The sequence below is a fragment of the Haliotis rubra genome, unplaced genomic scaffold, assembly GCF_003918875.1.
Source record: "Haliotis rubra isolate DU_JTF1 unplaced genomic scaffold, ASM391887v1 Scf1, whole genome shotgun sequence".
NCBI classification, from domain to species: domain Eukaryota; kingdom Metazoa; phylum Mollusca; class Gastropoda; order Lepetellida; family Haliotidae; genus Haliotis; species Haliotis rubra.
The window spans coordinates 4,462,123-4,475,463 of record NW_025764891.1 but is presented as its reverse complement, the minus strand read 5'-3'; the positions used below and the strand labels follow the sequence as shown (position 1 = coordinate 4,475,463).

Genomic DNA, 13,341 nt, shown 5'->3' with positions numbered 1-13,341 from the left:
CTGTCTTCTTGTTTATATTTTTTCCAGCCTTGTATTTCTAAGGACCACTGCAGCCACATTATAATTACCTACTGTAAAGCCTGTGATGGTGGAGGACATATAAGAAGCACAGTTTCCCTAACCCTTCAGAGTATGATAGTCATGAAAAGTGTGTATTTTGTCCCTCAGGTATCTTGAACATCTGTGCCCAGAGGTACGACATGAACCTTGCTGTAAGTCTGAGTCAGGCCCTGGGGGAGAAGCAGCACCTCATCACGCTGCTGATTAAGATGCTGTTCTGTAACCAAAAGAGACGCTCCTCCACGGACAAGATGGCTGCCTCTGTCTACTCTGTCAGGTTAAATTGATGGCTTTACCTTTTATTTGTTTGTTTGTTTGTTTAATGCTGCAGCTATATGATGACAGTCTGTAAATAATCAAGTCTGGACCAGGCAATTCAGTGATTGACATCATGAGCAGAAAACGACATAATGAGGGACCATTCATAATTTATGACCAGGGGGAGTGATGAGGATTTTAGGGGTGAGCACCCATTTTGTTCTGGGGGGTGTGATGTCATAAATTTTGTACAAGTGTACAAGGGGGGTGTCAGTAATTTTGTACTTTAAAAATTATGCTTAATAATTATGGGAGGGGGAGGGTCATTGATTTTGTACATGACATGCATGGGGTGGGGGTCACTTACTTTGTACATAAATTTTAGGGGGAGTCATTCACATTGTGCATGCTTCTCCATAAAAATCACAACCCCCTTACCATAACTAATGAATGGTCCCTTATGATACAATGACGTGCATCAACCAAGTTAGTGAGTCTGACCACCTAATCTTGTAAGTTGCCTCTTTAGACAAGCATGGGGTGCTGAAGACCAATTCTAACCTAGATCTTTATGTGTCTGTACCTTGTGGGTTAATGTAAGCACTGTATGGGGAACTCTTTGCTAAATGATCAATTTTCTTCCATCACACAGGTTTCTGTTTTCGGAATGCACCCGACTGACAAGTGTGGGAGGAGAGAAGTCCCTGGCGGCCATGATAGCAACTCTGTGTGAGGCTGTAGAGAACGAGTATGGTATCCTGGTGGCCCGACTTTTCCGTGTCTTCAAACCTCGGACTGATCGTAAGTGAATTACTCATAGTCACCCATTCTGAGTCTTTAGTTACTTGCACGTGATGGTTATATGGATTTGATTTTTTGATTGTCATAATAATTACATAATTACTCACTGCAAATGCGAGTTGTGGAAACATTGCATTAATCAAAGAGTGAACCTGAGAAGATGGACTGACATCTTTCCAAAAGTACTTTTGACTATCAATACATGCCATTGTTAAAAGTATTTCTCAGATCTAATACATCTAAGATTCCTGGTTATGCTGAGTGCTAGGCTATTTCAAGCCATTTTCCATTGTTTTGATTTTATGCAAAAATGTAGCATCTGATCATTGTGTCGTTATGACTAGTTGCAGATGGGGTCATTAATCGAATAACACATAACAGACATTTTTATTTCTAAAGTTCACACAAACTCTGTCCTGTGCAGCTTCCAAGGGCAGGTTCAAGTCCATCTGTTGTATCCCAAACTTCATCTTTGTCATCATCTTCCTGCTGGTGGTGGCAGTGGGTATAGCAATGATTGTTGTCTACAAGATCTCCAACAACACAGCTGTCAATGCTGTTCTCATTTCGATTGTGTCAATCATTGGGCTCACCCTCATCAGCAACATCTACACCATTGCCCAGGCTACGATGGCCCTGCTCATCTCCCAGAAGAAGCGGGTCCTCAAAGCAGCTGATAATGTAAGGATGTTTCGTTGTGATCTTCTGTTTTTGTTGCCCCTGTTGGAATTTCAGGTCAGAATAGGTCCTCAGCAACTCCTGCTGGTCATAACTTAGGAAGAGTAACAATATATGGATAAACAGCTTCTTTATGAAATTGAGAGTGACATTTCGGTGTAGGTTCTAACACATTAATCAAGCTACACCGAAACATTGCTCTCACTGTAATAAAGAAGCTGGTCATCCATATAATGTTATCATTTGGTACTGGTCCAACATGCAAGTTATTACAATGCATGGCTGATTGTGTGTCTCATGTGATCAGCTGTTGAATTGGATGTTTCTGATTATTGCCCATGCTCTCAGCCATTTTGTGCATGTTGCTGACTGCAGCATAAAACAGTGTTCACTGAACTATAACGTTAGAACAACTTAAAATTAAGTATTATCAGTTATATTGTAAGATATCAATAGTGTTCACAAGATTTATTGCACAAATGACCACAATAACCATAATCAGATACAGATGGATGAATATATCTGTCAAATACAATGAAAGCATACATACCTTATTGAGTTACCAACACCTAGAATGCTAGTCAAACAACTACTGGATAATAATAATAATAATAATGAGTGAATTTGTAATGCGCCAATCTCCACGCCAGCTGGTATGCTCATGGCGCTACAAGTAAAGTTATTTGGGTGAGAGTCTAGACAAAGTACTTCTTAAATAAAAACGTTTTGAGGAGAGTTTTGAAGGAGTGCAGGCTTGGGGCTGTTTTGAGATCTTCAGGCAGAGAATTCCATAGAACAGCTGATTGGTAGGCAAATGATCTGAATCCAAATCATTTTAGTCTGTATCTGGGCACTGTGCACAGAATTTGGGACTGGGATCTGAGAGTTCTGGTTGGATTATACTGGCTCACAAGTTCACACAAATAGGATGGCGCAACATCACTAAGGCACTGGTATGCGAGGACAAGAACTTTAAACTCAATTCTAGGATCAGAAATGATAACTTTCTCTGTGTAGCTGGAGATACTGAAGATGGACGGCTTCATGCAGCAGCTGAAGCTGGAGGTGGACCTGATGTCTCGCATGGTCAACTGCATGGACAACTTTACCAAGCGGCAGACCCGTCTGGTGGTCATTGTTGATGGTCTGGACAGCTGTGAGCAGGATAAGGTTCTACAGGTCCTCGACATTGTCAAAGCGCTGTTCTCTGATGACAATGCTCCGTTCATCACCATCCTGGCTGTGGATCCACATATCATCATCAAGGGCATTGAGCAGAATCTGAGGTCAACGTTCCTGGACACCAACGTCAATGGGTTTGATTACCTGCGGAATGTGGTACACCTGCCGTTTTACCTTCAGAGTCAGGGTGTGAGAGTTCAGAGACAGGAATCAGTTGGGCCAAGTAGTTCTTCTCAAGAGAATCAAGCAGAGTCACCAGGCAAACTGTACAAGGTGGGTAGCGTTTGACTACAGTGGTAGCCTAGAATTCTTACTGAAAACTTAGGGCTAAGTGTCAGGGCCCTCTCTCGAAATGTTCGTAGTCCTAAGAATTCTTAACTTTGATTGTAGTCAGTGGTTAAAGCGGGGTAGCCTAGTGGTTAAAGCGTTGGCTCGTCACGCCATAGACCCGGGTTCGAATCCCCACATTCGTACAATGTGTGAAGCCCATTTCTGGTGTCCCCCGCCGTGATGTTGCTGGAATATTGCTAAAAGCGGCGTAAAACCAAACTCAGTCAGTCAGTCAGTCAGTGTGTGTGTTAAGAATGGACTTAAGAAGTTTGTAGCGCTATTAACGTTTCCAGAATAGCTAGCCAGGTTCTTGGTAGGTCAAAGTAAGTCCATGGTAATGACTTTTTGTTGAACTAAGACACAATCCAGGGCACATCATCCAATGTACTTTCTTGGCTCACTAATCCAGCCCCATGGTGCCTAGAGAGTGAGAGGTCAGTGGTACGATCACATGGCCACGTGATACTTATGTTCAAAGATGGTACTTGTTGTTAGCTTGCATTAGCAGGAGTAGCTAGTGTCTGAGTAGGTATCTGTGTTTAACTTTGGCTTGGTATCTCAGGGGGCCAACTCTATCAAATCGAGTCCAGACAAGCAGAGGCAGCAACACACATATCTACAGGCACATTATTGTTTAAGTGCATTAATTGTAAATCTTATGCCTCCTTTCAGCAGACATGGTGTGAACACATGCTGCATAATGTTGGGTCTGTTTCAGCACCAGGAGTCCATTTTGTCCACATCAAGTGAGTCTTCCAAGTATCCCAGGAAGAGAAGCAAATCTGCCAAGTTCGGGAGTCTGACCGGGTCCCAAGGAGGGGTCAACACGTCATCCTTCGACCTTTCCTCTCAGGTGGTGAAGAATGACTACTTCAGCGACATCAATCCTCGAAGTATGAGGAGACTGATGAACATAGTTGCTGTCACAGGTATGGAAGTATTAGCATTGGAAGAACAGCATCTGAACAAACTTAAAGTGTTCATGAATTGAAATACTGGGGCTTTATGTGAATGCTCTCAGTTATCTCAGCATTATGATTTCCTCTGGTAACCATGGTAACATGTGCTGAGTGTAGAGATGTTATTCAGTAACAGTAATAATTATTTTTCCTTATCCTGACTCATGATTATTGCTTATCTCCCTTCTCCTTTGACTGTCAAGTGGAAACCTTGAATCCTATTCAAATTCACTGAAGCGTCCATACAATCACTCACCCTGAGTTACCTCCCTTATTCCGCCAAAACCCATCCCACGTGACCTGAGACTAGCTCTTATCACTCTCTCCTTCATCGCCCTCGCCGACGGTCGGGCGGTCCTTACGGATCCTATTTGCGGCAGATATCCTTTCATTTCGGCCTTATATAATAAATTGTGGCCGCAGATTGTATTTAGATCCATATTAGTTGTATCCATATGTATATTATTATGTAAAATTCTACTAAAGTGACGTATTTCACTTCGTTGCAGGTGAGGTGTTGTTCAATGGTGGCATGTCAGCAATGCAGATTGAGACTATCTGCGTTCGATCCACATCCTGTTTGCTCCTCTTGTTGCCTTCATACTTGTTCTTTTGATTCACGGTGCCAATATTGCATTAATTTATCAACACAATTATTTACTAAATATTTATCAGCCTGCTTACGCAGGACTATAGATAAACAACATCTTGTAAACAAGTCAGCGGTAAGGGGTAGTTCTCTTACAACTGGTACTAAAATGTCCCAACACAATAAGGAGAATTTCCCAGGGATTTCTCCCGTTTCTGTCACGCTTTCAGCAACAGCTACGCAGTCTACTTCCAAGAAAAAATCACCTACGACAGAGGAGACTGAACTACAATGCCTAGCGAGGAAGAAACGATCGTCTAGATTGTCTGCAAACTCAAAAAATACGAGATCTACATGGTCTATATCTACTAGATCATCAGATACACCTATGACATTTGAAAATGCCATATCTCGACTCAACAGATCACCACCGGTTTTAGAACCGCAGATCATCTTGACTTCATCTCAGACTACATCTACTAGTACTCCGAGAGAGTTAGCGAACTCAGGTTCGCAACAACATACGTCAAAATCATCATTGTTGTCGAGGAAGAAACATTCATCCCAGCGTAGATCATCGAATACTACCCTCCCAGCACATCGTCAGGGGTTATAAACCCTTCTACGACATCAGGGTTCATGAACCCTTCTACAGACAATCAGAATAGATCGTCTCAAACATCACAGACTACGTCTACTGATCATTTAACTTCTAAGAGAACTACGAAAAGTGTATCAAATCAGACAACTGTTGCAGTACAGACAGAAAGAGATTTTTCATCTGACGCGAATCCTCATCAAAATGGAGGGTTCACGAACCCTCAACATCAAAATGTAGGGTTCGCAAACCCTCAGTCGGGTGGAGGGTTCGCGAACACTCAACAACAGAGAGTTTCAATGCATCAGCAGAGAGATATAAATCAACCTTTCGCGAACCTGACTGGTTCAACGAATACACCGGTAGATCTGGATTTTGTAGTTTTGTACTCCCACAGGAACGATGGGAGAATATACAGAAATGTCTACACACCGCCTTGATAAGAGAGTGGCAGAAATTATTGGGCCTCCTAACGTCAGCTCAATCCCTAACTCACAGAGGAAGGTTACAACTACGTCCAATTCAGCGGTTCTTAACACCACATCTGGAAAATCTACAACCCATAAGCATTCCTCAACACTTGAAGGAATACCTAATGTGGTGGATTAACAAGTTGAACGTTTGCAACGGAACTTATTTGAAAGAGCCGGTATACAGACTACATCTGTATGTAGATGCATCCCTACAAGGATGGGGTGCGCACTTCAACGACAGAGTAGCCTCAGGAGTTTGGTCACCAATCGAAAAGAAATTACACATAAATCAACTAGAATGCAAGGCAGTTATCTCATGATACACACAGACAACTTAACAGTAGCGTTTTATTTAAACCTACAAGGATCAACAAAGTCAGCTCCTCTACTAAGACTAACATTTCAACTATTCAATGTAGTAGACAACTTCAATCTGTGGATAAGAGCTTGTCACATTCCAGGAGTGAAAAACGTCCTAGCAGACGCCTTATCCAGACCGATGAGACCATCACCTACAGAATGGAAATTACACCCGGAAGCATTTCTACTGATAACGAGAGAACACGGTTGCCCTCTCATAGACCTCTTTGCAACACGATTCAATCATCAGATTGTAACGTTTGTCTCGTACCAGATCCACAAGCATGGGCGACAGACGCCCTCACCATATCATGGGAAGGTCTAAATGCGTACGCATTTTCTCCACCGATACTACTACCACAGGTTCTACACAAGATTGCTCAGACCAAAATCCTACAACTGATTTTGGTCGCGTCTTACTGGCCAGCGAGAACATGGTTTCCAGACCTAATAAGCTTATTAGGGGAGCGAATACAAAACTTCCAGATTGGCCAAACCTACTGATTCATCATCACACAAAACAACTGCATGGCAATCCTGCAAATCTCAGACTACACATATGGAGCGTATCACGCACTGTTTGAAGAAAAGAGGTTATTCCACGAGAGCTGCTAAGGCAGTTACACTGGCCTTAAGACGTTCAACCCGTAATCTGTATGATGATAAATGGAGGAATTTTGATCAATTTGCTACAAGCAAACGATCCACGGCAGCAGAAGCAACACATCCGCAAGTTGCAGAATATCTCTGCCATCTCAGATCAACCAAACATTTGAAAGGATCAACACTTTCAACATACTTAGCAGCAATCAGTTCTGTGATTACCATGAACTCGGGAGTTAAACTCGCCAAAGTTCCTGAACTAGTAGCATTATTGAGATCGTTTAAACTAGAGGATCAACAACGGAAATTTAGAGCTCCAGCATGGGACCTCAATATAGTGCTACAACATCTCACAAGTGAGGATTATGAGCCTTTACAAGACGCAACTTTTGAGTTATTCACTCAAAAAACGATATTTCTCCTTGCCTTAGCTACAGCAGCTAGAATGTTGGAAATACATGCTCTTGACTTCGCACGAACGAGGTTCGACACAGGAGAGCATGCAGCAGTCCATTTAGGACTGAGATGGGATTTCATAGCAAAAAATCAACTTCCTCGTCAACCAGATCGTCAATTTCATGTACCAGCACTGATGTCAGTCCTTGGACATCAAGACAGAGAGGATTTATCCTTATGTCCAGTAAGAGCTTTAAGAATCTACTTACAACGAACTACGATAAGAAGGAGAAAGTTTAAACGTCTCTTCATCCCATTATCACCTGCTACATCGATTGAGGTCTCATGAACCACAATATCCTTTTGGATTAGAGCAGTTATTTTGAGAGCCTACAAAACAGCAGGATTACCGCTGCCTACAGCATGCAATCCACACGAAATAAAAGCATTAGCATCAACACTCGCACTACATGGGAATTGCTCGTTATCATCAATCATGGAAGGCTGTTTTTGGAGGTCTGACACGGTGTTTGCTAATCACTATCAATGAGATATTGCGACAGAGGATGTATCAGGCATTCACCAGTTCGGACCACTAGTAGTGGCTCAACAACTCACAAATCCAACCAGACATTGAGAACTCACCCAAATCACGCTGACTTGTAGACGCTAGGCAACTGTCCCATTGCCACCAGCAGAGAGTCCATGCCCACCTGACTTACTTGAGAAGTCAGAACATGAGTGATATAAACCTTGTTAAGTAATAGTCCTTACTTAACTTATTGGTTGCGATACCAGTTTCGGTAATAGTCCTTACCTTAACATATGGATCGTTTGGAATATCTAAAATACTAGATTATCTAAAACCACGGAAATCTATAAGATTTACTTCTCTTAATCAATTAAGAGTAGGTGGTCCCCCTATATGACGAATTCACAAGGGAAGGCAACAACAGGATTTTACAGGGGGCAAGCGTTCGGACTATATATAGACAGCCACAGTGAATCCTGTTAGGTGGCTGACCCACCACCCTCCCGACCGTCCCCATTCTCAGCATCATAGTAAGTTGTAATGCGGGCATATTACGGAGTGAGTGATAAGAGCTAGTCTCAGGTCACGTGGGACCGGTTTTGGCGGGAATAAGGGAGGTAACTCAGGGTGAGTGATTGTACGGACGCTTCAGTGAATTTGAATAGGATTCAAGGTTTCCACTTGACCGTCGAAGGAGAAGGGAGATAAGCAATAATCATGAGTCAGGATAAGTATAAAAATAATAATTTTATCATAAAAATTACATTCTGTCTCCAGCGCGACTCCTGCGGGCATACAACATCGACTTCAACTGGCATCGTCTGATGGCATGGATCAACATCATTGAACAGTGGCCATACCGTGTCTCCTGGATCATCTACTACTTCGAGGAGAGCGACTGTCTCGACAGATCCCAGTCCCTGCACTCTGTCTACCAGAAGTCAGTGTCCTCTAGCCTTCATCTAGTTCTTGTCCATGCCCGTTAGAGGTCCAGAGTACCATTTGCTTGTCTCCCATAGGGATATTTCCATGCAATATAGATCCCATGTACATTGCTAGTCTCCTCTTAAGGTGTCATGAATACACTGTACTTGTCTCCTTGTTGAGAATTCAGGACAAAATAAACTGGCAGTACCTCTTGCAAGTCCTAAGATTTTGGTCAGAACAAGTCCCCAGTATCAAGTTGTTGTATCTGTAGACTTTCTGTTTCAGAATAGTTACTCAGCACTCAAGGCTTTTCTCTTTGAGGGATTCATTAGGTAGACTAGGCTCCTAGAGCCCCATTCTGTTATTTGTATTACTTTGGGGATTCCTGTGCATCACATGTATCAAGCGTATTTTATTTTTTAGAATTGCACCAAGAGTTCCTGCTTCAAAGGATATTGATCCTCTCGTAGAGATAGACAGAAATGTTCGCAAGCTGGAAGCGTTTTTAGCCAGCAAGTCGGGAAACACACCCCTTCTTAACGTTGGTGACCTGAGGAAGTTTCTCCCCTGTACAATCAACCTTGACCCTTACCTTCGAAAACTCATTAGAGGTAGGTCTTTGATAGGCATTAGGAAGTTAGTGATTCGTTGAAACACAAGACATATGGGTTTGAACTTACGTCTTTCTTATTCACACTGTTTTGAAGCTACCAGTACTTGAAACAAGTCAACCAGTGCTCTACATGTATATGTATACAGGAAGCCCGGGTGATGTCTGATAAGGTGGTGCAGAGGGTTTAATAACAGATGACAGTGTGAATTATATTTTGGCCATTGGTTTCACATTTACAATCTATGCTTCTCGCAAGACTCGATAAGCTGTGTGGTCAGGTTTGATAACTGGGTTGCTTTGTGTCATTCCGCCCTACATAGTGTTGTGAGTGGTATGATATAATACAATTATATAAACAATACTGTTTGATGCTGTTTGGGGAACCACATGTCAGAATGGTTCAATTCATTTACCAGTGAAAAGGGGCTAATGATTTATGAATTCTATATATTATGAAATTGAACCCCATGGTGATTTCTGATTAGAACTGATTCTCTACAACGTATGCTTGTCTTAAGAGGTGCCTAAATGGATAAAGTGGTCAGGCAAGGTGACTTCTGTATTGCTTCTTAACGTACCCCAGTGGCATGGACCATTGCTCACAATATCAACCACAGGTCTCGCCCAGATTCGGGGCGGTGGGGTAGCCTGATGGTTAAAGTGTCCGCTCGTCACGCCGAAGACCTGGGTTTGATTCCCCACATGGGTACAATATGTGAAGCTCATTTCTGGTGTCCCCCGCAGTGATATTGCTGGATTATTGCTTAAAGCGGTGTAAAACCAAACTCACTCACTCACTCACTCACTCACTCACTCACTCACTCACTCACTCACTCACTCACTCACTCACTCACTCACTCACTCACTCACTCACTCACTCACTCACTCACTCACTCACTCACTCACTCACTCACTCACTCACTCACTCACTCACTCACTTGTCCAGATTCAATTATTTACAGGCTGCCATCATATAGTTGAAATCTGCCTGAGAGCAGGGTTAAACTGTAAAAAGTCAAACAAGCAATAGAACTAATACTAAAAACCTCCTTCTCTTTAGAGATGCAACACAATGCCGACATGCAGAGGACAGAGTTCGGTCTGGGTCCTGTGTATCCCCCTGCTTCATCTGCTCCCTTGCTGGGAGTGCGAGATAGCGACTCCACTCTGCCCACCAGAGGGAGCTTTCTTGGTCTACAGCAGAGAGTTCCGTCTGCTACCTCCTTCACTGGTATGATGCCTGGTCACATGATGCAGTATGGACCAATGGGGATGCAGGGTATGATGCCGATGCAGTATATGGCCCATCCAAGTCAGATGAATCAAGGCATGGTGAACCCTCCAGCGCAGAACTCAAGATCACAGCCACAGGTCTTCTTTCATGTAAGTATTGTGCTGTGCATCAGCAGCGGGACTGGTTATTGTGATGAGGGGGTAGGGGGTCGTAGTTGAGGATGATGGACTGTCAAGTCAGGGAAGGGGGACCTTTTCTGTATTGGTTTACAGATTCAGCAAAACCAACAAAATATGAAGATAAAAGAAACTGATGATAAGCACTGCCAAAGCCAACTGCAAGAAAACATGTTTATTGAGACAAGCTTAGTTGTTTTGCAACATTTTGGAGAGAAAAATGTCTCTTCTTATCCTTTTTCCAACCTTCTGACTAGGTATCTTCACTAAAGAATATGTAAACCAAAAATCTTGTTCCCTGGTATATGGTTAACGACAAAACTGCAATAATATTGCATCACTTGCATTCAACTGTATAATAGTATTGCAACAGCAAGTGGCCCAAGTGGTACCATTACCCCCCCGACCCTCAAACTGTTGCATCCCTTGAATGAAACCTAAGGTTGTGGGTTTGAATCCCAGATAAACTTTCTAAGTTTGCCTTTACAATACCAAGCTTTAGAGTTTTGTCTGATATCATTCTGTCAATGCCATGATGTAACTGAAATATTGTTCAAAGCTGCGTTAACTCAACATTAAACCAATTGTATTTCAGGACCTTCCAAAAGATGTTTGTTTGAGTCACCTTGACGTAGACTCTGTGTGCAACCTGCTCCATAAGCTGCAAGGGGTCAACCAGCAGATGCTTCCGATATACATCGACAGTATCCGCGACAACAACATCAGTGGTCTAGTTCTTGCCAACTGTGATATGGATGAGTTGGGCAAAGTCATGGGCATGAAGTTTGGAGACTGGCAGCTTTTCAAAGTGGCCATCTTGTCTTTGATAGATTCAGAAGCATCAGTAGCTTCTAGCAACACCAGCAACGATGTCCGTGGAGTAGACAGCAGTTCTTTAAACAGCAAGTACACGGGCAGGAGAGAGTCAGCACCAAACCTTGGGGATTCCAGTAAAAAGTTTGCAGCATCTAGTAGAAGCAGAGATAGCTCCACATCAATGCCAGATCGTAACGCTCACTCAGAGGCAGAAATCATGCGTAGGGGACGCTTCAAACGTACAGACAGTATTGTACAGCAACTGAGCTATGAGACAGCCATGTTGAGAGAAGCTTTGGAAGAATTTACAGAGGAGACATCAGATGTTGAAGAGATGGACCAGAGAAATGAGGGGGAAGATTGTCCAATTCAGTACAACAGATCCATGTCTGAGGAATCTGCTGGTTACAGTATAGACAACTCCAGGAGAGACACCTCCCAGACTTTCACTGCTACAATAGAGACTCCATCTTCCATTGACAGATCTGTAGAGGGAGCCATGGGTGGTGAGAGGTTGTATCCAGTGACTGACAAAAAAGATGATGTCCACCAACCTAACCATGAGCACGAACATGTACATACACTGTCTTCCAGCTTGGAGAAGCTTGCAAAACCATTCATTCAAGTTTTGGAACATCCTATGGGCTACAGTACCGAAACTGACAGGGTCCCTCTCATACCCATACCTACAGATAATGATATTGAAGGAGCAACAGCTTGGTCATCGTCGGTTGAAGGAGGTCCTCCACTCGAGAGCCATCTCTTACAAAGTGATACCTCAAAGCACAAATCAAAGTCTGATTCTGATCATGAAGAATCTACCCTGTCAGAGCCCCGCGTTGCCACTTTCTGCATCGAATCTGAGGATTCCTCAGACAACACCATGGGAAGTCCGACAGCCCCATCCCGTCGCCCAGAACACAGGAAACGGTCGTTTGAGGACAGTGTTATTCAGTATTTCCGTACTTCACCACCAGCATCAGAACAAGTCAAAACAAAGAAGAGTTTGGAGTCCCTCCCATCTGAAGTACCTGTGGAGATGTCTCCTGGATCTTGTATTGTTAAAAGTGTCTCTCATCCTGACAGAATTAAGCCTGACGAGGACAAAGAATCCTTTGTGTGAGAACAGCTGTAGGAAAGGTTCCTATGGCAACTTCCAATATCATGATTATCTCCTGAAACATGACTTGTGTATCTTTAATGGATTCAGTGCCTTCATGGTTCTGTAGGATCTGTATTGTGTATTCTGTTTGAACATTAACCAGATGTTTACTTCTATCCTAGATCTTATTATGTTAGTGCTTACAATTCTTTTGAGTTCAAGTCTCAGTGTTTTTGCCTTACACAGGATTTGCTTGAAATTTAGTTAAATTGTTACAAATTGCAAATATCTTGAGTATACATTTATCAACAAGTCTTTATGTATTTAAGCTTGGAAGACACATGGATGAGATTCTAAGATCATCTAAAATCTTTCTTCCGACATTTCAGTTTGTAAACAGCAATGAACAGTGTCTATAGTATAAACAGTACCTCTAACCAGGTCCAGTATGTCATTCAGTGAAAATTCTTTCATTGTAATGTCATGGTAACTGATTATGCTGATGATGTCCTAACAGTCTGCAAATGATTGTGATGCAATTTCATTGTATTGCTTGATCTCATCAATATAATGTCTCCTGTGGAAGTCTGAAATATTCTGCTGTAAAATATATTTTTCAAATTTGTTTTTTCATAAAATTACTTGCTGTGTTTA

General features: G+C 42.5%; 1 protein-coding gene across 1 annotated transcript in view; it reads left to right on the top strand.

The window, feature by feature from the left end:
* LOC124273221 (kinase D-interacting substrate of 220 kDa B-like) overlaps positions 1 to 13,341 on the top strand; it is a 45,157-nt gene extending 31,816 nt beyond the window's left edge. The window contains exons 16-24 of the mRNA XM_046708466.1: positions 169 to 337; positions 971 to 1,119; positions 1,544 to 1,800; positions 2,815 to 3,252; positions 4,028 to 4,238; positions 8,597 to 8,759; positions 9,170 to 9,357; positions 10,420 to 10,742; positions 11,365 to 13,341. Of these exons, the coding sequence (XP_046564422.1) occupies positions 169 to 337; positions 971 to 1,119; positions 1,544 to 1,800; positions 2,815 to 3,252; positions 4,028 to 4,238; positions 8,597 to 8,759; positions 9,170 to 9,357; positions 10,420 to 10,742; positions 11,365 to 12,708 (3,242 nt within the window). The 3' untranslated portion in view covers positions 12,709 to 13,341. The remainder of the gene's footprint in view (positions 1 to 168; positions 338 to 970; positions 1,120 to 1,543; positions 1,801 to 2,814; positions 3,253 to 4,027; positions 4,239 to 8,596; positions 8,760 to 9,169; positions 9,358 to 10,419; positions 10,743 to 11,364) is intronic.